The sequence below is a fragment of the Bos javanicus genome, chromosome 12 (assembly GCF_032452875.1).
Source record: "Bos javanicus breed banteng chromosome 12, ARS-OSU_banteng_1.0, whole genome shotgun sequence".
NCBI lineage: Eukaryota > Metazoa > Chordata > Mammalia > Artiodactyla > Bovidae > Bos > Bos javanicus.
The window spans coordinates 46,166,342-46,194,270 of NC_083879.1; the positions used below are offsets into that span (position 1 = coordinate 46,166,342).

At 36.9% G+C, this 27,929-nt stretch overlaps 1 protein-coding gene across 3 annotated transcripts in view; it reads right to left on the bottom strand.

Annotated features, from left to right (window-relative positions):
* DACH1 (dachshund family transcription factor 1) overlaps window positions 1-27,929 on the bottom strand; it is a 475,499-nt gene that overhangs the window by 52,892 nt on the left and 394,678 nt on the right. For all 3 annotated transcript variants that reach the window (XM_061435055.1, XM_061435056.1, XM_061435057.1), the window contains one exon: window positions 11-162. In XM_061435055.1, coding sequence (XP_061291039.1) covers window positions 11-162 — 152 coding nt within the window. The remainder of the gene's footprint in view (window positions 1-10; window positions 163-27,929) is intronic.

Sequence of the window (27,929 nt, forward strand, 5' to 3'; positions counted from 1 at the left end):
AAAGTCCTACCTGTATGTTAGTCAGAAGGGTCTCTATGGAAGACAATCCATCAGGAAACAGAAAAGGAGATGGGAATCCTGGAGGTAGTGGTTGTCCATGCCCAGTTAGAGAAAGTTTGTCAAGGCTGTCTCTCGCAGTTGGTGTGGAAAGCGGGGTCTCATCTGTGTGTGATTGAAACAAAAATATAGAACAAGTTACGCTTGTCTGTTTTTATTAGACCTCAGTAATGGCTTCCCTAGTGGTTTCCAGAACATTTATTGCAAATTGGTTCCTGCTATCAGGAGAAAATGCTTTCTGCTGAATTTTCTTTAATGAAAAAGCTGTGGAGATACAACAAGATAACATTAATGAGTAACTTTATAAGCCTTTTAAATGCAGTCTCTAATGAGACTGAGTTTACAGTGCCATAGAATCTTTTTAAAACAAATATTATCTCATATATAGTTGTGATAATATATTCAGGCTGACTTTATGGGCACCTTCCCAATTATCTCATTTTAGTTTATTCTGTTTGGATTGACAATAGGATATTTCAAGAGCTTCATATAGGAGAAATGTTTTGTATCTTAGTGTTTCTTTCTCAATTAACCTGGAAGGGTTATATATATCAATGATTTGTTCAAATATATTCTTGAGTCTACAAACAAATATACAATTAAAAACTTTAATTCCATAACTAAAAAAAAAAAAAAACTGGAATCAAATACATTCTTCAGTAATTATAATTGAATCGTTCAATATCATTAAAACTAAAGATCTGGACCAGAGACACCACAGAGACTGAGACAGAACTGTGTTTGCATGTCTCCTGTGGAGGTACAGATCAGCAGTGGACTGCCATTGGGTATGGCATAAGCCCTCTTGGAGGAGGTAGCCATTAACACTATCATAGAACTGCCAGAACTTATACAGGACTGGGAAATAGACTCTTGAAGGGTATAAACAGAACCTTGTGTGTACCAGGACCCAGAAGAAAGGAGCAGTGACCCCACAAGAGACTGACCCAGACTTGCCTGGGTGTGTCCAGGAGTCTCCAGGGGAGGCGTGGGTCTGTGGTGGCCTGCTCCAGGGTTGGAGGCACTGAGTGTATCAGTACATGCATGGGATCTTTTGAGAGGTCACCATTATCTTCTTTACCTCTACCATAGTTTGAGCCCAGGTAAATAGCAGGGAGAGAACACAGCTTCATCCACCAACAAAAAATTGGATTAAAGATTTACTGAGCATGGCCCCGCCCATTAGAAGAAGACCCAGTTTCCCCCTCAGTTAGTCTCTCCCATCAGGAAGCTTCCATAAGCCTCTTTCCTTCTCCATAGAGGGCAGACAGACTGGAAACCACATTACAGGAAACTAACAGTTCTATGAAGACCTACAAGACCTTTTAGAACTAACACACAAAAAAGATGTCCTTTTAATTATAGGGGACTGGAATGCAAAAGCAGGAAGTCAAGAAACACCTGGAGTGGTAGGCAAATTTGGCCTTGGAATAAGGAATGAAGCAGGGCAAAGACTAATAGAGTTTTGCCAAGAAAATGCACTGGTCATAACAAACACCCTCTTCCAACAACACAAGAGAAGACTCTATACATGGACATCACCAGATGGTCAACACTGAAATCAGATTAATTATATTCTTTGCAGCCAAAGATGGAGAAGCTCTATATAGTCAGCAAAAACAAGACCGGGAGCTGACTGTGGTTCAGATCATGAACTCCTTATTGCCAAATTCAGACTTAAATTGAAGAAAGTAGGGAAAACCACTAGACATTCAGATATGACCTAAATCAAATCCCTTATGATTATACAATGGAAATGAGAAATAGATTTAAGGGACTAGATTTGATAGACAGAGTGCCTTATGAACTATGGACAGAGGTTCATGACACTCTACAGGAGACAGGGATCAAGACCATCCCCATTGAAAAGAAATGCAAAAAAGCAAAATGGCTGTCTGGGGAGGCCTTATAAATAGCTGTGAAAAGAAGAGAAGTGAAAAGCAAAGGAGAAAAGGAAATACATAAGGATCTGAATGCAGAGTTCCAAAGAATAGCAAGGAGAGATAAGAAAGCCTTCTTCAGCGATCAATGCAAAGAAATAGAGGAAAACAACAGAATGGGAAAGACTAGGGATCTCTTCAAGAAAATCAGAGATACCAAAGGAATATTTCATGCAAAGATGGGCTCAATAAAGGACAGAAATGGTATGGACCTAACAGAAACAGAAGATATTAAGAAGAGATGGCAAGAATACACAGAAGAACTGTAGAAAAAGATCTTCACGACCCAGATAATCATGATGGTGTGATCACTGACCTGGAGCCAGACATCCTGGAACATGAAGTCAAGTGGGCCTTAGAAAGCATCACTACGAACAAAGCTAGTGGAGGTGATGGAATTCCAGTTGAGCTATTTCAAATCCTGAAAGATGATACTGTGAAAGTGCTGCACTCAATATGCCAGCAAATTTGGAAAACTCAGCAGTGGCCACAGACTGGAAAAGGTCAGTTTTCATTCCAATCCCAAAGAAAGGCAATGCCAACAAATGCTCAAACTACTGCACAATTGCACTCATCTCACACGCTAGTAAAGTAATGCTCAAAATTCTCCAAGCCAGGCTTCAGCAATATGTGAACCGTGAACTTCCAGATGTTCAAGCTGGTTTTAGAAAAGGCAGAGGAACAGAGATCAAAATGCCAACATCCACTGGATCATGGAAAAAGCAAGAGAGTCTCAGAAAAACATCTATTTCTGCTTTATTGACTATGCCAAAGCCTTTGACTGCGTGGATCACAATAAACTGTGGAAAATTCTGAACAGAGATGGGAATACCAGACCACCTGATCTGCCTCTTGAGAAATTTGTATGCAGGTCAGGAAGCAACAGTTAGAACTGGACATGGAACAACAGATTGGTTCCAAATAGGAAAAGGAGTATGTCAAGGCTTTATATTGTCACCCTGCTTATTTAACTTATATGCAGAGTACATCATGAGAAACACTGGACTGGAAGAAACACAAGCTGGAATCAAGATTTCCGGGAGAAATATCAATAACCTCAAATATGCAGATGATGCCACCCTTATGGCAGAAAGTGAAGAGGAACTAAAAAGCCTCTTGATGAAAGTGAAAGTGGAGAGTGAGAAAGTTGGCTTAAAGTTCAACATTCAGAAAACTAAGATCATGGCATCCGGTCCCATCACTTCATGGGAAATAGATGGGGAAACAGTGGAAACAGTGTCAGACTTTATTTTTCTGGGCTCCAAAATCACTACAGATGGTGACTGCAGCCATGAAATTAAAAGACGCTTACTCCTTGGAAGGAAAGTTGTGACCAACCTAGATAGCATATTCTGAAGCAGAGACATTACTTTGCCAACAAAGGTCTGTCTAGTCAAGGCTATGGTTTTTCCTGTGGTCATGTATGGATGTGAGAGTTGGACTGTGAAGAAGGCTGAGCGCCGAAGAATTCATGCTTTTGAACTGTGGTGTTGGAGAAGTCTCTTGAGAGTCCCTTGGACTGCAAGGAGAACCAACCAGTTCATTCTGAAGGAGATCAGTCCTGGCATTTCTTTGGAAGGAATGATGCTAAAGCTGAAACTCCAGTACTTTGGCCACCTCAAGTGAAGAGTTGACTCTTTGGAAAAGACTCTGATGCTGGGAGGGATTGGGGCCAGGAGGAGAAGGGGATGACAGAGGATGAGATGGCTGGATGGCATCACTGACTCGATGGACGTGAGTCTTTGTGAACTCTGGGAGTTGGTGATGGACAGGGAGGCCTGGCGTGCTGCAATTCATGGGGTTGCAAAGAATCGGACATGACTGAGTGACTGAAATGAACTGAACTGAACTGAACCAATCTCATCACATGGTTCACAGCCTTGTCTAACTCAATGAAACTATGAGCCATGCCATGTAGGGCAACCCAAGATGAACAAGTCATGGTGGAGAGTTCTGACAAAACACGGTCCACTGGAGAAGGGAATGGCAAACTACTTCAGTATTCTTGTCTTGAGAACCCCATGAACAGGATGAAAGGCAGAAAGATAGAACACTGAAAGACGAACTCCCCAGTTTGGTAGGTGCCCAATATGCTACTGGAGATCAGTGGAGAAATAACTCCAGAAAGAATGAAGAGACGGAGCCAAAGCAAAAACAAAACCCAGTTGTGGATATGACTAGAGATGGAAGTAAAGTCTGAAGCTGTAAAGAGCAATATTACATAGGAACCTGGAATGTTAGGTCCATAAATCAAGGCAAATTGGAAGTGGTCAAACAGGAGATGCCAAGAGTGAACATTGACATTTTAGGAATTGGTGAACTAAAATGGACTAGAAAGAGTGAATTTAACTCAGATGACCGTTATATCTACTATTGTGGGAAAGAATCCCTTAGAAGAAATGGAGTAGCCATCATAGTCAACTAAAGAGTCCAAAATGCAGAATGATCTCTGTTTGTTTCCAAGGCAAATCGTCCAATATCACGGTAATTCAAGTCTATGCCCCTCCCAGTAATGCTGAAGTTGAATGGTTCTATGAAGACCTACAAGACCTTTTAGAACTAACATCCAAAAAAGATGTCCTTTTCATCATAGGGGACTGGAATGCTAAAGTAAGAAGTCAGGAAACACCTGGAGTAACAGGCAAATTTGGCCTTGGAGTACAGAATGAAGCAGGGGAAAGGCTAATAGACTTTTGCCAAGAAAACGCACTGGTCATAGCAAACACCCACTTCCAACAACACAAGAGAAGACTCTACACACAGACATTACCAGATGGTCAATGCCATAATCAGACTGATTATATTCTTTGCAGCCAAAGATGGAGAGGTTCTATACAGACAGTAAACACAAGACTGGGAGCTGACTGTGGTTCGGATCATGAACTCCTTACTGCCAAATTCAGACTTAAATGGAAGAAAGTAGGGGAAACCACTAAAGCATTCAGGTATGACCTAAATGAAATCCCTTACGATTATACGGTGTAAGTAAGAAATAGATTCAAGGGATTATATCTCATAGACAGAGTGCTTGAAGAACTATGGATGAAGGTTCAAGAAAAAGAAATGCAAAAAAGGCAAAATGGCTGTTTGAGGAGGTCTTAAAAATACCTGTGAAAAGAAGAGAAGCAAAAAGCAAAGGAGAAAAGGAAAGATAAAACCATTTAAATGCAGAGTTCCAAAGAATAGCAAGGAGGGATAAGAAGGCCTTCCTCAGTGATCAATGCAAAGAAACAGAGGAAAAAAATAGAATGGGAAACTAGAGATCTCTTCAGGAAAATTAGAGATACCAAGGGAACATTTCATGCAAAGATGGGTTCAATAAAGGACAGAAATGATATAGACCTAACAGAAGCAGAAGATATTAAGAAGAGGTGGCAAGAATACACAGAGTTCAATTCAATTCAGTCACTCAGTCATGTCCGACTCTTTGTGACCCCATGAACCACAGCACGTGAAGCCTCCCTGTCCATCACCAACTGCTGGAGTCTACCCAAACCCATGTCCATTGAGTTTGTGATGCATCCAACCATCTCATCCTCTGTTGTCCCCTTCTCCTCCTGCCCTCAATCTTTCCCCAGCATCAGGGTCTTTTCAGATGAGTCAGCTCTTTGCATGAGGTGGCCAAAGTACTGGAGCTTCAGCTTCAACATCAGACCTTCCAATGAACACCCAAGACTGATCTCCTTTAGGATGGACTGGTTGGATCTCCTTGAAGTCCAAGGGACTCTCAAGAGTCTTCTCCAACACCACAGTTCAAAAGCATCAATTCTTCGGCACTCAGCTCTCTTTGTAGTCCAACTCTCACATCCATACACAGAACTATACAAAAAAGATCTTCATGACCCAGATAATCATGAAGGTATGATCACTCACCTAGAGCCAGACATCCTGGAATGCAAAGTCAAGTGGGCCTTAGGAAGCATCACTATGAACAAAGCTAGTGGAGGTGATGGAATTCCAGTTGAGCTATTTCAAATCCTAAAAGATGATGCTGTGAAAGTGCTGCACTCAATATGCCAGCAAATTTGGAAAACTCAGCAGTGGTTTCAGGACTAGAAAAGATCAGTTTTCATTCCAATGCCTAAGAAGAGCAATGCCAAAGAATGTTCAAACTACTGCACAATTGCACTCATCTCACACGACAGCAAAGTAATGCTCAAAATTCTCCAAGCCAAGCTACAACATCACGTGAACCTTGAACTTCCAGATGTTCAAGTTGGTTTTAGAAATGGCAGAGGAACCAGATATCAAATTGCCAACATCCATTGCATCATCAAAAAAGCAAGACAGTTCCAGAAAAACATCTATTTCTGCTTTATTGACCATTCCAAAGACTTTGACTATGTGGATCACAACAAACTGTGGAAAATTCTGAAAGAGATGGGAACACCTGACCTCCTTCTTGAGAAATCTGTATGCAGGTCAGGAAGCAACCTTTAGAACTGGACATGGAAAAACAGACTGGTTCCAAATAGGGAAAGGAGTACATCAAGGCTGTACATTGTCACCCTGCCTCTTTAACTTCTATGAAGAGTACATCATGAGAAAAGCTTGGCTGAAGCACAATTGCTGGGAATCAAACATTGCTGGAATCAAGATTGCTGGGAGAAATATCAATAACCTCAGATATGCAGGTGACACCACCCTTTTGGCAGAAAGGGAGGAGAACTAAAGAGCCTCTTGACAAAAGTGAAAGAGGAGAGTGAAAAAGTTGGCTTAAAGCTCAACATTCAGAAAACAAAGATCAAGGCATCCAGTCCCATCACTTCAGGGCAAATAGATGGGGAAACAGTGGAAACAGTGACAAACTTTATTTCTGGGGGCTCCAAAGTCACTGCAGATGGTGACTGCAGTCATGAAATTAAAAGATACTTACTCCTTGGAAGAAATGCTATGACCAACCTAGATAACATATTAAGAAGCAGAGATATTACTTTGCCAACAAAGACCATCTAGTCAAGGTTATGGTTTTTTTCAGTAGTCATGTATGCATGTGAGATTTGGACTATAAAGAAAGCTGAGCACTGAAATATTGATGCTTTTGAACTATGGTGTTGAAGAAGACTCTTAAGAGTCCCTTGGAATGCAAGGAGATCCAACCAGTCCATCCTAAAGGAGACCAGTCCTGAGTGTTCATTGGTAGGACTGATGCTGAAGCTGAAACTCAATACTGTGGCTACCTGTTGCAACGAACTGACTCATTTGAAAAAACCCTGATGCTGGGAAAGATTGAAGGTGGGGGGCAAAGGGGACAATAGAGGATGAGATGATTGGATGGCATCACTGACTCAATGGACATGAGTTTGAGTATACTCCAGGAGTTGGTGATGGACAGGGAGGCCTCGTGTACTGCAACCATGGGATCGCAAAGGCTCGACCACGACTGAGCAACTGCACTGAACTGAACTGAATTCACTTTGACCCTTGAATATCTCTCACCTTGGAGCTTCCCAGGTGTCCGTAGTGGTAAAGAACTTGCCTGCCAATGCAGGAGACTCAGGAGATTTAAGTTCAATCCCAGGTCAGGGTGGTCCCCTGGAGGAGAGTGTGACAACCCACTCCAGTATTATTGCCTGGAGAATACCGTGGACAGAGGAACGTGGTGGACTACAGTCTATGGGTCACAAAGAGTCAGACATGACTGAAGTGACTTAGCATGCATGCACACACCTCTCACCTTATATTGAAAAATAAGTTTTTTAAATATGTAAAAGGGGTCTTAAGAAAAGAAAAGAAAATACCGACAGCAAAAACAACATTTCAAAACTCAACTATAATACCCTCTAAGATAAATTAGCCTTTATTTTGTTTATTGAGTATTCTCCCAAGTTGTAAGCAACTCAGAGCAATGTCCAGATACAAATTCTTTTTACTCTCACATGAAACCTTCTTATTTAATTCTTTACTATTTTACTTTTACTTTACTTTACTTTTACTTTTACATTTACTTTAAATGTTTTTACATAGATGGATACTTGTTATGGCTTATTTTAGCTTATTATATCACAAAGAAAATTTTATTCAGGGCAGGATTCTCAATTTTATAAATATTTTCATATTTCACCCCAGGAAAATTAATCAGAGCAATATATTTGCACAGTCCTGATAGTATCTCTCAATTTTTCAACTGGCTAAAAACTTCAGTACATTTGCCTTTATGCTTATAATTTGATTCCACTCTCCTGAATCATTTCTTTATTTTTCATTACACCATCTAGCCACACAACACTTTTTTCAATTACCTCTCTCTGGGGCAGAAACATTCTGGAAGTCATTGCATTTCTGTCTCTAACTAATATCAGGACAAGTTAAATTCATTTCCCTTCACCTTTCCACACTTCCAGTTAATGAACCAAAGGGGAAGAAAGGTTGGGGAGGGTAGTGATAGACACAAGGCCTTCTTTTAACTACGCTTCTCTCATACACACTCACTCCTCTGCAGTTTCTCCTACTCTCTTCTCTGTTAACTGCCTGACAGATGATCTGAAGCAGCAGGTACTAGAAGGAGAAACAGAGTAAGCAGTCTGAGTAGGGCTCATTGTGTTTTTTGTATGTGTGTGTGTGTGTGTGTGTGTGTGTGTTTTCCTCTCACATTTATCAACAGAGTTAAAGAAATGCCACAGTGCAGGGATAGGGATACTGAATAGCTAATACCATCAAGGTGATCTTGGACACCATTTACCTAGCTGCCATAAATTACTTCTCCAGACCAAGGCTGCTAGTGTTTTTTCATAATAGCTCTATAAAGGCACTAGTTAAACATCTATGTGCATGTGAACTTGTTTAAGAATAAAGAGCTATATTTTTTGATCAACATCACCTTAGCTGTCACATGCTAAAGAAAATGTGGCTTAATAGATCATGAGGATAATAATTGCTTGTCTCTTGAAGAAAGACATAGAACCAACCACCTGTGTTTGCTTTCAGCTTTAGAGTCAATGACTCCACAATTCTTAAAGGTTGTCCAAGCAAACGGCATCAAATGTATGTACACACACACACACACGTTTGACATAAGTTCCAACAATCCCTTAACTAGTTGATTTAACTTCAATACGTTTATGCTTGACTGTGTTTGGCTACTCTGTGAGTTAATTCATTAATTACTCATGGTATACACATTTATAAATGTATCTGTTTAATATTATCAACATCTACTTAAACAATGTGATAGACACTGGAGATATAATGTTAAAAAATTAAATATGAAAGCTTTAAGAGCTTATCTAGACCCTAGTGACTGATTTCAGTTGAAAAGTAGCTAAGTCTCACAGTTAGTAAAACATTTTGTTTTCCATCATTATTCTGTTAACCACTGAATTATCCTCCCAGGATTAAAACTGTTCCTTGTTTATGTGTATATGTATATGGTGTGTGTGTGTGTGTCTTTTTCCCCCCTGAGCAGTTGCTTCAGTGGAATGCTTGTCTTGATCTTCATGGTTTAAGGTAAGTGTAAATAGACTCATTTAGTATAGAGATACTTGATTAGATACATTTATTTATCATTTTATATAGCAGAGATATTTCATAAAGCCACTTTAACTCAATCAAATTTAAGGCACAACAGCTAAAGAAATGAAAAAGAGTGATTCTTAAGATCAATATACATATTTGAAAAGACAAACTAATCAGAGATCAAACAAAACAAAAATATTCCTTTGGGCTTTAAGACCCTACTATCGGAGAAAAAGTTGTCATCTTGTGGCAATTAACAGAAAGTCTCAGTCTTACTATAAGAATAGCAAAATTGGGAACATAGTTATTTGTTTTGAAATAAAAGTGACCTTTGATATCCTAAATGTTTTAAAAAGATTAAAGCAAAAATTTGAGAGGCCAGACAATGTAGAAGAGTTTTGACATGACATAATCCCCACTGACTTCAAATAGTGAATGACAATGAAGCACAGATTGACAAAACACCTAATTTAACACATCTGTATATTTTAAAAGTTTTACCTTTAAAATAAAGTTAGCTTGTCAGATGCTAAGCTCTTCGAATTTTTACAACATTTGATAATGTAACCTCTGTTTTTATGCTCTTTAATATCATGCTTTTAAAATTCTGGAAGAGTTGAAAGAACTGAACAAAGAATCCCTATGTACTTCTGTGGTGGATGGAATGGTAGCCATCCCCAACCCCCACCCCCTACCCCCTGCCGAAACTATATGTCCACCCCCAATCCCTAGATCCCAGTAATTCTAGTTTATTTGGAAAGAGGGGTTTTACAGGCATGATTAAGTTAAGAACCTTGAGATGAGATCATTGTGATATGGAATGGGTCCTAGGTGTCTCAGTGGTAAAGAATCTGCCTGCCAAGCAGGAGACACAGGAAACTTAAGTTCTGCCCCCTGGGTGGCAAAAATTCCCTGGAGAAGGAAATGACCATCCACTACAGTATTCTTGCCTGGAGAATCCCATGGACAGAGGATCCTGGTTGGCTACAGCCCAGGGACTTGCAAAGAGTCAGCCATGACTGAGCTACTAAACAGCAGCAGCAAATCCAATGACAAATATCCTTATAAGAGAAAGGCAAAGGAGATTGGAGAGAGAGAGAGAGAAGAGAGTCACAGAAAAAAAGAGGAGGCAGAGTGGAGATGCAGACAGTGTTCAGAATCTGGGGTGATAGTCAAGGAATTCTGACAGCAGAAGTTAGAAGAGGTAAAGAATAGATTCTCCTTTTTAGCCTCTTGGAGGGAGTTCATCCATGTTAATACCTTGATTTTACACTCCTGGCCTCCAGAACTATGGCAAAATAAAACTTCTTATTATTTTATTGTGGTAACTTCTTAAACCAGCTCTTGGAAAACTAATTGAATTCCTCCCTCAGATTCAATATTTACATTTTGCCGTATTTAGTCTTTATTTCTCTGTCTCTCTCCCTCTCTTGCTCTGTGCATGTGTACATATGTCTGAACCATCTTCTCTGTTTAATCTTTAAGACTTCACTGCATATTTCACAGGTACAAAGATATAATTTTTGTAACCTCAGTGCAAAATCAGAAAGAAAAACATACACAGAACATAATATTGGTCCACCAAGAGTCTGTACTCCAATTTCATTACCTGAGATGTTTTACTATAAAGACTTAATAAATAAATATTTTACTTGGGAAGTATTTTCTCTGGGCATGGGTAGGGTTAAGGTTAGGGACAGCCTACAGGATGGCTCTGGTGATTCCTTCATCCTGTTATTCATATCTTGTATAGAACCTTCCCCTTAGTCTGAGTTAGACCTAACAAAGAGAATAAAGCAAATGTGATGGAATGTCACCTCCAGGATTCAGTTGTAAAATGTCTGTCATTTCCATTTCTCTCTCTCCCTTTCCTGACATTCTTGTCATGGAAGAACCAGATATAATGTCGTGAGACAGTCCTGCGCCAAGACACAGGACAAGAGACATAGGGCTGTGAAAACCACATGAGATGACTTGAAAATAAATCCCCCCTGCCCAGTCAGTCCCTAACATGAGGCTGCAGCCCCGAACTCATGAGACCTTAAACCAGAGGCATCCAGCTAAGCTGTACCGGGTCTGTGATCCACAGAGACTGTGAGATTTCAAATGTTTGCCGGTTTTAGCCAATAAGTTTTGGTGCAGTTTGTCCCACAGCTTTAGGTAACTAAAACAGTGCATACAATTTTCTGAATACATTAGTGTATAAAATAAAAACAATTTAGTGTCCAGTTAGTATCAGCTACTTTGAACGTGTGACAACTTCTTCAGGTTTTGATTTTTTCAGTTTTTAAAAAACTGGCAGGTTGAGTGAGACAAACTCTAGTATCACTTAAGTCTAATGTTACACATTATCTATTATTTCTTATAAGAAATCATTGTGCTCAGTCACTCAGTCACATCAGAATCTTTGCCACCCTATGGACTGTAGCCTGCCAGGCTCCTCTGTCTATGGGATTTTCTAGGCAAGAATATAGGAAGGGGTTGCCATTGTCCTCCCAACCCAGGGATCTCCTGCATCTCCTGCCTTGGCAGGTAGATTCTTAACTACTGAGCAACCTGGGAAGCCCCATAAGAAATCGTAAAATTAGTTAAGTGGAAATTTCACTTATATCAATTGGAGAGTGAAACGGATCCATTTAGAGGCTGAATTACACTATCTTAATTCTAAATTCCACAGGCTTATGGATATATAAAATTCAAAAACAGAAACACAAAATTTCACAGAAAGCTACTGATTATACTCAGATAACAAATGTCATTTTATAAAAAGTCATTTTATCTTGCTTCTTTTTATAGAATTTTACAATTTGATAAGTTTTATTGAATTTAAAAAATTTATAAGACAGTCACTCACAACAGTGAAGATGGCAAATCAAATGCAATGACAAGTATATCTTCCTAGGAATAAAGTAAGTACTTTGAAACCTGCATTAACTGGGGCACAATTTTTTTAAGTACTCTACATCTTGTAGGGGCCAGCAGTTATGCCAATTCTCTTAAGAATTGCTGGTTTTAAAGTCCTAAGAAACAGTGGTTATTAAAGTATCCGTGTATTTTATGGGCTTCCCAGGTGGTGGTAGAGGTAAGGAACCCGTCTGCCAATGCAGGAGACATAAGGGACGTGGGTTCAGTCCCTGGGTTGGGAAGACCCCCTGGAAGAAAGCATGGCATCCCACTCTAGTACTCTTGCCTAGAGAATCCCATGGACAGGAGAGCTTGGTGGGCTACAGTCATAGGGTCGCAAAGATTCAGACAAGATTGAAGTGACTTAGCATGCACATATCGTTGTATTTTAATTTAGTCACAGGGAACTACAGTGGTTTTCTAAAGCAAAATAAAACAGCAAATATTATAAATTAACAAATTTCATCTTTTAACTGGAAAAAACTGCTAATTAACATTTTAATAATTATATAGCATATACTGACAATTATTAATATAACAACACAAAAGCAATTGATGCCAATTAGAATATAATATATAATACAAAGGGAAAGTAAAAAAGAGAAGAAAATATTTTAAAACTCCAAAATCAGTGAAGTATAAAAAATGATACTTCATTTCATGGTTCTTCTCATATTGTAAGTCACTTACCAATAAATGAGTATCACTAAGATTGATGCTTCTGTAAGACAGGCTTTTTTATTTCCAATCTTATCACTCGTAACAAGTTAGCAGGATATCCTAAGGAACAATGTCGTTTGAAAAAATAATGGGCCTCCACTTTTAAAATGTTTTCTTTCCTGTTAATAAAGTCTAACTCAGTTGTTATTTTCATAACTAATCCCTCTGGATTTGAATTATATATTCTCTCTTAAGTTTGTGTGTGTGTGTCTTTTCTCTAATATCTTTTATTATACCATAAATTCCAAGTAGAAGAAAACTCATTCACTTTTAGAAAACCATACATTTCACAGTAGTCACATTTATGTATGTTCATGTAAAATAGATAGCAGCATTATTAAAATGGAAAAAATCTCCATATTTAATGTTTACAAGTGATCTGAAAGCTTGCATTAACATGTTATATTTCTATAATTGTTAAGTAAAAAAAGTTGATAAAAGTTGTGGTGAACATGGTACTTTATATAAGGAAAACTAATACAATATTGTAAAGTTTAAAAATAAAATAAAATTTAAAAAAATAAAGTAAAAAAGAAATGAATATTTATTTATAGAAATACAAACTTTTTGGTCATTTTGATAAATTCCCATTCAATTGTATATTAAAGTTATATTTATTGGGGTTTTTGTAAACTCATCAGCCACATTATTCAACTGGAGTAGCAGCATGAATAATCTAAAAAAGTAAGGATTGATGTTTAAAAATTTTTTGAAACTTATTTCCAAACATAAAACATAGTTGTTTAAATTGAGCTCAATAATACCTCAATGGTGGTTTATTCCTACTCAAGGCACTCTGGAGTTAATTTGACAATAGGAACTAATCATTCTGATACCAGGATGTAATCTTAAAAACTGGTCACAAACTTTCATGTATCTACTCCAGTTCTTATAAAAATCCAGGGATATCATGAAATAAGACTTACCTCCTGTTTTAAATTTTAAGCCCACTTTTCAAAGTCTGGATTTAAAATTATTCCATTTTTTTACATAAAATTTTCACCATAATATAATTATTGTAAAATGAAAAGTGACCCAGGCTAGATTCAGAAAGTGTAAATTTAAGTCCTTGGCTCTACCAAATATTAGCAAATAATAGAGGAAGATTCCATCTCTTATGTTCTTTAAGGTTCATTTGGTCTGTTTATTAAAAAGATGACCTCAAGCTCAACGGATTATAGTTCAAATCTAATTAGATTATGTATGTGAAAGTGCCTTGTGAAACAGAAAATGCTAACAGACATAAAGTACTAATAATTAAGAAATAACTAAATTTATTACAAATTTCTTTTTGTAAACTTAGCTTCGATGTGCCATGGAGGGGATGCTAATCTGGTACCATGAGCCATAAGCCTGTGTTTTCTATATTATTTCTCTCTAATGAGGCTTGTGATGATGAAATATCATGTTGGTAGTAAAATTACTACTATATATTATTACAGTTGCCATAGACAAACTAACCCTATATTAGCTCAGTGAACAGCTAAAATTGACTATGATAGAAGTAACTTGAGAAAGGGCCAAAGTTTATCAATTTCTCTTCAGGCACAGATCCTAAAAAATAAATCAGTAGAATGACTTACAAAAAAAAAGAAGACAGTACAAATTTTGGAGAAACTGACTGAAAAGCATTAACAAACTTAAGAGGCTACTTGGATATATTGAAGCAGTATTGCAACTCAGGATTTCACTTCTGTGTAAATGAAAGAGAACTTTTAATACGCGAAGGAAATCATTGTAAGTGCATGGTTGGCATTATGATGGAGTGCTAAGAAATATACCAAACTCAGAACTCTGCCTAATTTAATGCATGAAGTATTTATTACACACATATGCAACTATCATATTTATCAGTAGTTCTTTGAGAAGCTGACAAAATTTAGGGACCACTCTTAAGGGGAAAAATAGAACATATATATATATATAAACTTCAGCTCTCTAACACAGAGTAATAACTTAATGTCTTTTGATAGAGTATGTGAATGAGATGAGATGAGGCAAAACGCAAAAGCTGAAATGAGAAGGATATATTCTCTGCTTACTCCATCCAGGAGAGTAAAACTAAAAAAAAAAAAAAGAAAGAAAACTTTCTATTGGGAAGCCATGCTCTTGATTACAATGCAATTTCAAAGACATTATCTTGGATTAAGAGGGAGCTCTAGGAAGAAGATAAAAAAAAAAACATGCAATTATAATCTCAATAAGGTTATGTGCCAAAGTGGCATCTAGTGGTTATTTAGAAAAAGAAGAGATTATATTTAGATGATGCAAGTTGAGAGCAGAGTGAAGAAAAACAAAATTTTCATGAGAGTAAGCACATACACCCAAGGCTGATTCATGATGATGTATGGCAAAAACCACCACAATATTGTAAAGTAATTAGCCTCCAGTTAAAATAAATTAATTTTTTAAAAACTTTTAAAAAAGAAATGGACATTGCATATTGGGAAATATTTAAACAGGGGGCAGTGAAAGGGTTGTATGAGGAAACCAGGCAGGGATAACTGTTTAAGGAAAACAGGGATCCTAAGTGGCCTAAAACCTTTGTATATTTAAAGGGAAAGTCTATTCTCTACCATTATTCTCAAAAGAGAGTCTTTAACTTTTTGCTATTCTCTATTTGTATTTCAAAATCTATGTATGGAGGAAATACTAAATTAAGCTATATATTAATTTAAATTTCCAAACTTGGTCTAGATAGCAAACTTACCATTGTCTTTGGCGATTGAGAAGATGAAACTAAAATACTCAAGTATCTGTGCATAGATTTTTGCTTCCCACAAACTGGAATTTATTGACAAAATACAATGGTTCAGTTCAGTTCAGTTCAGTTGCTCAGTTGTGTCCGACTCTTTGCGACCCCATGAATCGCAGCATGCCAGGCCTCCCTGTCCATCACTCCCGGAGTTCACTCAGACTCACATCCATCAAGTCAGTGATGCCATCCAGCCATCTCATCCTCTGTTGTCCCCTTCTCCTCCTGCCTCCAATCCCTCCCAGCACCAAGCATTAAACACACACACACACACACACACACACACAAACTGATTTAGCTTATAAATATTTTGGGTGGGTTTTACCCCTGCTTGTTTCTTAAAGTCTTAAAATGTTAACATGTTTATGAAAGAGCTGGAGTAGCTTATGCAGGAAAAACCCAACTAATTTACCTTTCTGTCTTTTCTATGAACCTGTAGGTTTAACCTCACTGCTAATACTTCAAGTGAATATGGGAAAGCATTTATTGAAAACTGCATAGCAGACATGGTTACATTTCCTAGGTTGATGTTTTGCATATCTGCACAGTAGGGCCATTAAGGGTTCTAAGAGCACAACGGAAACAATCATAACATTTGTTTTTAGATGATTGACTCAGGACATGTACACCAGGCTTTATATAGAAACTGTTTTTGTTTTATTAAGGGACTGTTTGCCTGTTAGTGATAACATCATTAAAAATAAATGAAAGGGGGCTGGTAGAATGCTTCCCAAAAGCAGAAACCTAATTAAAGGTGATATGCCTGCTTGGAGGCTTTTTTCAGGACTCAGAAATAGAACAAGGTTAGTTCTTTCTCATTTTATAAGGCCCAAAGAAGACTTCACAGGAAAACATCACTTCTGATCTAATTTTCTATTTCTGTGTACTTTAATAATCTACTTTACAGTCTGTGCTTGCCCATAGAAAGTGAAAGAAAGTGAACTAGTTTTGTTCCTACAGAGAGCTTCTTCATCATGTCATATCTCATGAAAAGAAAATCTGATGGTTCAGCTTGAACGAAAAATGCATTCTCCTTTTAAAGCAAATTTTGTAGGTTGTAATATATGAAGTTATAGTAGCTGAAATAATGCACACACATACATTTCATACCCCTAAAAGACCACTTTTGAGAGTCTAAGTTAATGGTAAAAAATATTTCAAAATCGTGGTTTATAATTTCAGAAAGAAAAAAAAAAGTAGATCCTTTCATTTTAAGGGGTGGAGTTACTCTAATTTCATGGATGGTGGAAAAAGCAGGAAACTGCATTGCCTTGATAACTCTGCCCTTATTGTGCTGTGACCTTGGCCAATTTACTTAAATTTTCATCTGCCAAAAATGAGTTTCTGAAATGTGCTTTGAGAATTTTCAGGGGGTGGGGAGAGAATTTGTCACATAAACCCAAACCCTTTTCAAAATTAATATTCCTGGAGAAGAGAAAATGAGGAGAAAAACTGAGCACCCTCACAGTGTGCTGTGGTTTAATAGTCTGCTCTCTCTTGTCATCACTGCCCAATTCTGTTTCATTTATGAGTCTCCAAACTCAAAGTGAATCTTATTGCTAAGTGAATACAACAGAGCAATTCTCAAATTATTCCCCTGAAATATTAAATAATTCTGACATCGTGGATTTCTTAAACTCTGATTTGTACATGGTTTTAGACTAAAATTACAATAAAGTTACAGAAAGTTTGAGATCTCCTTGGAAATTGTATAGCATACTTCATTTTTCAAACAAGTCCAAAAGTCATTGACCCTAAAACTATCATTTTAGGTTTATTTCCCTAAAAACTATCACTCTTATTTATTTCAACATAACCTATTTATCAATAAAGGTTTATTTTTCCCCACAAAAAAAAGGATTTTATTTAGAGGAAATACAGGTGAAAAGAACATTTTGACTTTAAGGATATACATACCCATACATATATGTACACATATGATAGTCTGTGAAATATGAAACCTGGCAGGATATTTAATAAATATTAAGAGATTTTAGAAATGATGATGATAATATGATTATGATTTAGGGAAAAGAGCCCCTATCCTCAAGAGATACACACTGGAAATAAAGAACCCTCAATTGATTAAATAAAACATGCTTGGGATTGGTTTTAGAATTCTCTGACAGAGAGGAGAAATTGGGTGGGAGAAATTATAAGCAAGACTGGGCTTAGACGATCACTGTTAAAGCTGAATGATGGGTAGGTACATGGGAAGGGTTTATTATCTCATTCTAATTTTATGCATGTTTGAGATATTCTATAATTAAAAGTTTTAACATAAAGTAATGTTACTCAGGAAAGATTCTATTAACTCATTCTTCTTTCAAAAAGTCAGAGGCATTGGTATGATGCTGATCATCACCATTATCATCAAAATAACTAGCATATATGAGTGCTTTCTGTGTGCAAACCAATGTTCTAAGCACTTTGCAGATACTAACTCATTTGATTCTCACAATAATTCTTATATTGTTAGCAGGATTATCTTCGTTTTACACTTGAGTAGATAGAGGTAAAATGAGCTAATTAACTTGCCAGTATAACTGGGCTAATAAGAGGAGCTGGTTTTGAACCCAAGTAGTCTTGCTCTAGATCCTATGTTCTTTTAACATCCAAGGAGTATAATATTAGTTACTTATCTTTGATACATGTGTTCAAACATATACAAGTAACATACACTCCAAAAATAATTTTATAGTTATTTTATCTCAGAGTAGAAAGAAAACTTAAAGATTTTCTATTTTATGCATTTTTAAGCAAAGCTTGACTCACTCCCTGAAAATCCACCCATTGGTCACCCTAAGAAGTCAGGATTCCCCCAAATTGACAACTTCAACTGTCACATTTATGATTATTCATTTTTAAACAAAAGATATCTTAGAACTGAAACTCCAGATTCTCCCCATAATGGACCAGAAAGCTCCAACCATGAGTAAAACAGATCTTTAACATCAACCCTAACGTTTAGTAGCCCACAAAGGTAAAATTTTCCACTCCGAACCTTTTCTAAATTTCTAAATGAGACAATATGAACGCGGTCTAAACTCTTCTTGTGAGAAGTATTTAACCATGAAAGTATTACATTTAAATTAACACATGCATTTCATGAGGTAAAAGAATCATGGCTTACTTCAAGACTCTTCAAACAGAAAATATTATTCTCTAAGAGATTTATCTCAGAAGGAGCAGTTGCCATGTCTTACCCATTTATCAGGTATAATTAATCTCTGGCTATCATCACAAATTGTCGTTTGCACTTGTTCCAATTCTAGTTTCTCTCGAATTTTGTCATCATGTGACTTTAGCCATGAACTTGCCTCACTTTGTAGTACAAGAACTTTATCTAGATTTCTAAATCATTCTTCTCTGTCAAACCACGCCTCTCCTGACCCCATCTGTATCATTCCATCTTTGTACCAGGCACTCGCATAGTTGTTGATGACCACTCTGCTCTGATGATATAACCATGCACCCAGCTACCAGGATGCTGCCCTAAGCCAGATTTTAGCATGCTGATCTAGATAAATTAATTTCTGTAAGTCTGTTAATTTACAAAGGACAAGGACTCCTTCCAAGCCACAGGTGTATTCTAATATGTACCCTAACTCTCACCTTCCTTGCTACACCCTTTGTGGACTAAGAGCCTGGCATGTGAATGTACAAAGTCTTCTGAGGTGATACTTACACCTTCTATGTATTCAGTTTCACTGGCTTGAACCAATTCATTTTCCCCCTGCCAGTCATAACAATTCGTATCTTACTAAGATGACTTGAAATGATCAAATTCATTGAAAATTATAATCAAACATGTTTCTTTACACATTTGTTTCCTTAAGTGTGTTTAATATGGAAAAAATTGAGGAACTCCGTCCACCTTGTTTACCTGCATAACCTCAATCCCTGGCACACTACACACTTTAGTACCAATTTATTGGATGTGAAGTGAAAGCGAAGATGTTAGTCACTCAGTCATGTCTGAGTCTTTGTAACCCCATGGACTGTACCTGCCCAGGCTCCTCAGTCCATAGGATTCTCCAGATAAGAATACTGGAGGGGAAGCCCTTCCCTTCTCCAGGGCATCTTCCCAACCCATGGATTGAACCCAGATCTCCTGTATTACAGGCAGACTCTTTACTGTCTGAGCCACCAGGGAAGCTCAATTGGTTGGATATCTGATGCAATTTATTTCCAAAATTAATTTGTTAAGCCTTTTGTTCTTATATTAATAAAGACACATTGCAGTTGATGTTACATGTTAAATTAGTTGAGTCTTAATGACTGAAAAGGTATATAAGAAAAATGTTTTAACTTGGGTTGTTTTTTGAGAAATGTGAACTTCAGTTCAGTTCAGTTCAGTCGCTCAGTCGTGTCCGACTCTTTGCGACCCCATGAATCGCAGCACGCCAGGCCTCCCTGTCCATCACCAACTCCCAGAGTTCACTGAGACTCACATCCATCGAGTCAGTGATGCCATCCAGCCATCTCATCCTCTGTTGTCCCCATTTCTTCCTGCCCCCAATCCCTCCCAGCATCAGAGTCTTTTCCAATGAGTCAACTCTTCGCATGAGGTGGCCAAAGTACTGGAGGTTCAGCTTTAGCATCATTCCTTGCAAAGAAATGTGAACTTAGAACATGCAAATTATTTATGATGTTTCAAATTCTAATTAAAAATATTCAGTTTAATATATTTGTAGCTACCCTGTGCAGAAAAAGAACTGGGAAGTAATGGGTGGAAAACAGTAAGACTTGATTCATGTATCTAAAAGTGCTGTTGACTATTTTGGGCCACAGTAGATTCATCATGACAGACTGTCCATGCAAAGCTGAGAAGCAGCCTGTCAGGAATGTTATAGAAACTATGCCTTGGAAATTGATAGAAGGTTAAACTAAGTCACCTTTATATCCCCTTTACCTATTGAAATTTTATGACTTCTTCCTTTAAATGTAACTACTTTCTAACATAGTCATATAAAAATGCAAAGGAGAGCACTAATTTTTAGGATTTAGGGAAATATAAAAAGTTTAAGAGTGTTTGTTTATGTCATTGTCAGCATTCTTCCCTTGGAGAGAAGAGGATTCTTGAACAGCCCAGCTGTTATTTTGCAACTCTCAGAGCATAAAAATGTAATGCAAAATCTTGGACCTTTACTATAGCTGTTTAAAAAAATTAATTTCTAATTTATAACCACTTACTCTTTGTAGCAAAGAAAAAAGACATTGTCAGATTTATAAAATTGTTGTTCCTAGCTTTTTAATGTGTTGTATTTAAGAGAAAAACATATGTTGGATCAAAAAAGGTCAAAAATTGGGTATAGAAAGGAGACATATTGTATTAGCTTTCCTTTATTACCTTTTTAGTTCAATGTGAAAAACTGCTTGAAATGTTTCGATTACTTTAAAATTTCAAATTAAAACACACACACACATCAAGCAACTGTATCTTATTAAAGTATGTCCCATTATCTTATTCTATATGTGTAACTGTATTAATGCTGCAGATTCACTTTGAAGATTCTTTTTTCAAATCATGAAAAATGTGTGCATTCAAGCTATTAACAGAAAAATCTTAGAAAAAGAACATATGTTACGAGAACTGAGAAAAAGTGGTGGAGGTGAGACTCACCGAGTGTGATGCGAGTGGCTAATGTAGATGTTAAGAGAAGTAAGGGGGCCAGAGCTCTGGGCAAGGAGTTGTGGTCCATGGTGTTTGGGAGCAGGCTGGGTATGGCTGATCACTTTGTGAAAATGGCACCTTCTTTCTAATCACACGAGAATGTAGAACTATTTATCCTGCCATCTGACTATTCATTCCCTTGACATGTTCTGTTCAATTCAAATCAAGCTGACATTATTGCTATTCAATGTTTTCTTGTATATTTATGGCTTGTCTTGTCTAATGAAAATGCAAGCTCCTTAAAAACAAAATCCCTCTTTGCATTGATGATCCTGTGTACTCTCTACCTTGAACAGTGCTTTGAACTTACTGCTGCTGCTGCTGCTAAGTCGCTTCAGTTGTGTCCGACTCTGTGCGACCCCAGAGACGGCAGCCCACCAGGCTCCGCCGTCCCTGGGATTCTCCAGGCAAGAATACTGGAGTGGGTTGCCATTTCCTTCTCCATTGAACTTACTAGGATCTCAATATAAATTTTTTTAAAATATCTAAAATATTTTGAAATGAAATAATTTCTCAGGATATTTTTATGAATTTTGTTTTACTGAAAATTTTCAAATTTGGGAGTATATGCATTGTTTAATTAAAAGATCTTCTTAATAGTACATTAAGAAGGATTTAGGTAAATTCTGCTAAGTCACTTGCTGCTAAGTCACTTCAGTCGTGTCCGACTCTGTGTGACCCCATGAACGGCAGCCTACCAGGCTCCCCCGTCCCTGGGATTCTCCAGGCAAGAACACTGGAGTGGGTTGCCATTTGCTTCTCCAGGGGATCTTCCCAACCCAGGCATAGCACCAAGATCTCCAGCACTGCTGCTGCTGCTGCTAAGTCGCTTCAGTCATGTCCGACTCTGTGCGACACCATAGATGGCAGCCCAGCAGGCTCCGCCATCTCTAGGATTCTCCAGGCAAGAACACTGGAGTGGGTTGCCATTTCCTTTTCCATTGCGTGAAAGTGAAAAGTGAAAGTGAAAGTGAAGTCACTCAGTTGCGACCAACTCATGGCGACCCCATGGATGGTAGCCCACCAGGCTCCTCCATCCATGGGATTTTCTAGGCAAGAGTACTGGAGTGGCTTGCCATTACCTTCTCCATTCAGCACTGCAGGCAGATTCTTTACCAACTGAGCTACAAGGCAAGCCCAATTACCTAGGTACACATGGGTATATAGGGGTGTAGAAAACTCTTCTAGTTAGTCAATAACTATTCTATGTTTAGATTATTAATTTACTTTAAAAACTAATAACAAAGGCTTTAGGCAATTAAGTAATAAGCTTTTATAATGGATTTCCCTGGTGGCTCAGAAAAGCTCCAGACAGTAAAGTGCCTGCCTACAATGTGGGAGACCCAGCTTCAAGCCTTGGGTCAGAAAGATCTCCTGGAGAAGGAAATGGCAACCCACTCCAGGATTCTTGCCTGGAAAATCCCATGGACAGAGGAACCTGGTAGGCTACAGCCCATGGGGTCTCAAAGAGTCAGACGCCACTGAACGACTTCACTTTCACTTTATTTGTAATAATACATTATTTTTCACTGCTTATTTTTCCTTCTTATACACTAAGATTTCATAAGCATGAAGAATCCAATTAGAAACTGGAAGTTTTACTACTGTATTATTAATATTTTCTGTTCCATATACTTTAAGGCTAACATATGTACCTTATCTATTGAAATTGTAAGTAGCATATATATTGAAAAACAATTTCATAAATGATAATATTGATGGAAAATTTGAAAACAGTGAAAAGATTCAACCTTATTAGAAAGTGCTTCATGTTTTAACAAGCAAATTAAACATGGAGGTTTTTCTCCTGAACTCTTTAAAACATGAAAAATTCCCATTGCCCTTTAATGTCATTTTATATTAGAAATTTTAAAGAACAATCATAATACAAAACAGTTAAAATGTTACATTTATATGAATTTTCAAACCTCACAGATAACTCTTAAAATATTGATATATCTCCTACCTAACTTGGCCCAGGTTAGCAATTACAAGAATTTATATTAGTCTTATCCTTTCAGTTGGGAATCATCAACTATAACACAGTGTTCTTATTGCTTCTCTTATCATGTAGTCTAAAATATATTGCCTAACTTTTAGTACAGAGCACACAGATTCTTCTTCATGGGGATCTGAACATAGTGCCTAGGATAACAATAGCTTCAAAAATATCATGATACTCTAAAGGAAGATATTTCTTCACTAACAAAATTATGTTTGTAACTGCTAAATTTCATCAGAGTTTTTAGAAAACCAAATAAACCCTGAAATATGAATATATTTTATTGTGCCAAATAGTTCAGTTAACAAATCAGCCTAATTAGAAGCCTAATTTCTAGGAAGACTAATTAGCCTAATTAGTCTTCCTAGAAATATTTATGGATGAATAACAAATTCAATGTTAGCAACAGTATGGACTCAAACAAAACTAAGAAGACAGGAATGTTGGAGAAAGTAAGGACATTCACTTCATTCTTGGACTTCCTGGAAGAGAAGAAATCCAAGTTCAGGATGAAGGATAATCAGGATACAACCCTTACAGCAGGACTAAAATCTTAGTATACTGGGAGAAGAAATAATTGTTTTAAAAAAACAATATTTTTTTTTAGAAAATAATTTATTTTCTAAAAATTTATATCAAGTGTTTAAAACTCTCCCTCCACGGTAGAGTTGGTCTTTCAAGTGTTAATATATTTTCCTCTACCATCTATTAATTATTAACAATAAAACATTATAAAACCCTTACCTATATATTTTTACTGAAATACCTTCATCCAATTCCTACATTTCCTTAATAGTCAAAGAAATGAGGGTGAATTGAAAGAAAGAATACATTTGAATCAGTTCTAATGAGGTGGATGAAACTGGAGCCTATTATACAGAGTGAAGTAAGCCAGAAAGAAAAACACCAATACAGTATGCTAATGCATATATATGGAATTTAGAAAGATGGTAACAATAACCCTGTATACGAGACAGCAAAAGAGACACTGATGTATAGAACAGTCTTTTGGACTCTGTGGGAGAGGGAGAGGGTAGAATGATTTGGGAGAATGGCATCGAAACATGTATAATATCATATATGAAACGAGTTGCCAGCCCAGGTTCGATGCACGGTACTGGATGCTTGGGGCTGGTGCACTGGGATGACCCAGAGGGATGGTATGGGGAGGGAGGAGGGAGGAGGGTTCAGGATGGGGAACACATGTATACCTGTGGTGGATTTATTTTGATATATGGCAAAACCAATACAATATTGTAAAGTTGAAAAAGAAAATAAAAAAAAAGAAAGTTTTCCTGTAGAGTCTATGCCAGTCATTGTGATCACCATTTTGTTTTCTAAGAAATCCTTTTAAGGAATGAGTTTAGAATCCTCAGGGTCACTGTGGGGTCAAGGTGCTTCTTACACTGTATGTGCAATACCTCTTCTATCCATTTTTCAAAAAATAAATAAAAAAATAAAATCATAACCACATTAGTTTATTTAATAACCAATGAGCTCTCTTGTCTGTGGGCCAGCAGATTTCAGTTATAAACTTAATCCAAATATTTAAAAACATAATTCACATGCCCCACATTCATTTAGAAAAGCCAAGACTTTTCTTTCCTTCTCTTCTTCTATCTTGGGCTTCATTTATCTTTGTTACTCATGCTGTTTATTATCATTATTTTTATTTTCTATTAGAAAAATGAAAGCAAAAGAATAACTTTTACTTCTTTGTATTGTTTTAGTTAAGTGTCCGATAGACTTAAAGATAGAATGCACTAAAAATTATATTATCATTTGATTTGACTCTATATTTGTTATTTGGCTGTAATTTGAGTTTATCTCCATCATGAGTGTGGACTTTCATATTCAAGGGGGAAAGCTGGCTTACATTTCCTGTAAGCATTTCAATCCGGATTCTAGCATTTCCAAAAATAAAAATAATGATAATTAATATCAGGTAAGTTATTCTTTCCTCTGTCTCAGGTTTACTAAATGATCTCCATTTAACTGAATACTTCTAGATGCATAGAGCCATTTTGTAATCTATCTCATCTAATCAAAAAAAGAAAATCTTCCTTGATACCATACTTCCTCTAAATTCTGTCCCACTTTTCAGAACACCTTTGGAGAGTTATCTATACTCTATAACCTCATCTTCTCCCCATGACTGAATCTTGAGCCTCCTCTAGTTACTTTCTCATTTCTATCTTCTTAATGACTTTTATCAAATTAACTGTTATGCTCATATTGCCATATCTGAGAGCCAATTCTTACACCTCTGCATACTTGACTTCTCAGCAGCCCTAGACAGGTTGATTGTTCCTTCATTCTTAAAATCTTTTCTTCACATGGTTTCCTGGACACCATTCTCTCTCCTCCTCCCAGAACCTCAATGGCAGCTTCTTAGTCTCTTTATTGCTTTGCTTTTCTATCTAATCTTTTCTAGCTCAAAACATTATGAGGTATCTTGTGACCTTTTTCCCTTTGCTATACTCATTCTCTTGTGACCTCGTTCAGACCCATGCCTTTAAATACCATCTATATGCTGATGGTTCCAAAATTTATATCTTTAACTCAGACCTTTTGCTTGATCTGCCCTCATCTCTGGACTCACATCTTCCCATGGGATATCTAATGGGCATCTTGAAATTCACATGTTCAAAAACCGAACACTTAATTGCCCAATTCCACAGCTGCTCCTTCTATCATCTTGTTAATCTCAGTCCCATCCCATTCTCTTTCTTCTCAGAGTCAACCAAAATGATGAGTTTGTCCTGTTTTATTTTAGTGTATATAGCTATAAATAATATATAGAAATATAGATCTGGATATGTTCTTGTATGTGCACAATGATGAGTAACATTTAACACACTTTTGGGCTATTCTTACATACTATATTATTAGCCCAAAAGATATAAACATCATACTGTTAATATCTTTTCCAACTTTTATTATGTTTTGAGACTTATCTAAGTTGGTTCATTCAGATCATTTTATTCATTTGAAGTGTTAGATTATACAACTACACTATACTTTTTTATTTATTCATCCATTGAAGCATTCAGTTAGTTCCAAAATGTTTGCTGTTAGAAACAATGTTGCAGTAAAATGTTTTTATTTTATCTGTATACTAGATCTTTAAATGTATTATTTTATGTGATTCTCACAAAAATCTTGCATAGTATTATCTTCACTTTTACCATAAAAGAAACTGATCTTAAAGAGATGATGTGATTTTCTATAAGGACACAGAATTTGAAATCACATTTATGCCGTTTCATCACTCGGTTTTTTCTTACCACATACTTCGTCTGGTTCTAAATTCATGAATAATGTAAAAATAATGCTGATATTAACAAGGAACAATGAGAGAGGCCTACTACCAGTCCAAATCCTTGCTTAATGAGAATCCCGAAAATCATGAGTGAGCAGTGAGAGCATGAGAATATAGAAGAAATATGAATATAGTGATTTGCAGTCCATTTAGAAAACTAATTAAAGCCATTGTATCAACAGGCACTCCAATCCTAGAGATGCTGGAAGAAATTCAGAGGAGTTGGTGACTGAACTGTTAAATAAAAAAGAAATCAAAATCAAATAGAAAGTCTTAATTTATATTCTGGAGAGCCAGGGAATAGTAGTGACATGAACCAAAGTGAGAAAATTAGAAGACTGCAGGATGCAGCGAGGTATACAGTGGAGGGAACTGATGAGGAGCAAGGTTGGGGGTGGGCTTGATGATGTTCTTGGTTGAGATAAAGATTTGCTTTACTTATCAAAGACTTTGAGCCAAGAATTTTTACTTGCTTTCTAAAGAAAGCACATGTCATTTAGCTCCAAACCAGATTCAAATGCTAGCAAACACTGAAAGCAATTATTAGTATTAGCAGAAGGACTCATTTAAGGAATATCAAGCTAAGAGATTAGACAAAGAAAATCTCAGTATGAATTTGTGTTTACTGATCTGTGGCCCTCAGTTCTGTTTCCAGTGACTGTATCCCTGCCTCGTTTTCCTACAGGGTTTCTTCTTAATATTATAATTGGGGTCAATCCTGAGCTGGAAGCTGTGCCTTGGTTCCCAGCCCACTATTTTAGTTTCCTCAGCTTATGTTACTTACACTTTCTATCTTATCATTTTTGGTTTTGGAAATCTAATGCGGAAACCAATTCTCCATGATCAAATGTTCCCAATACATATACTTTTTTTTTTTTCTCCAGAACTTCACTGATGCCCACTGCTTAGTGGTCTTCATTCACCACCTTCCACCTTGCAAGAACATTCTTGCCACCTGTCTGCTCTGACATCCTGACTAATTTTTAGCTTTCTGTGCATCATGTTCCTCATACTTAAGTATTTTTGAATTCTGAATATTATGATTTCTATTTGGTTTGCCACATGAATTAATGAGCATCCATTATGTAAAAGGAGAA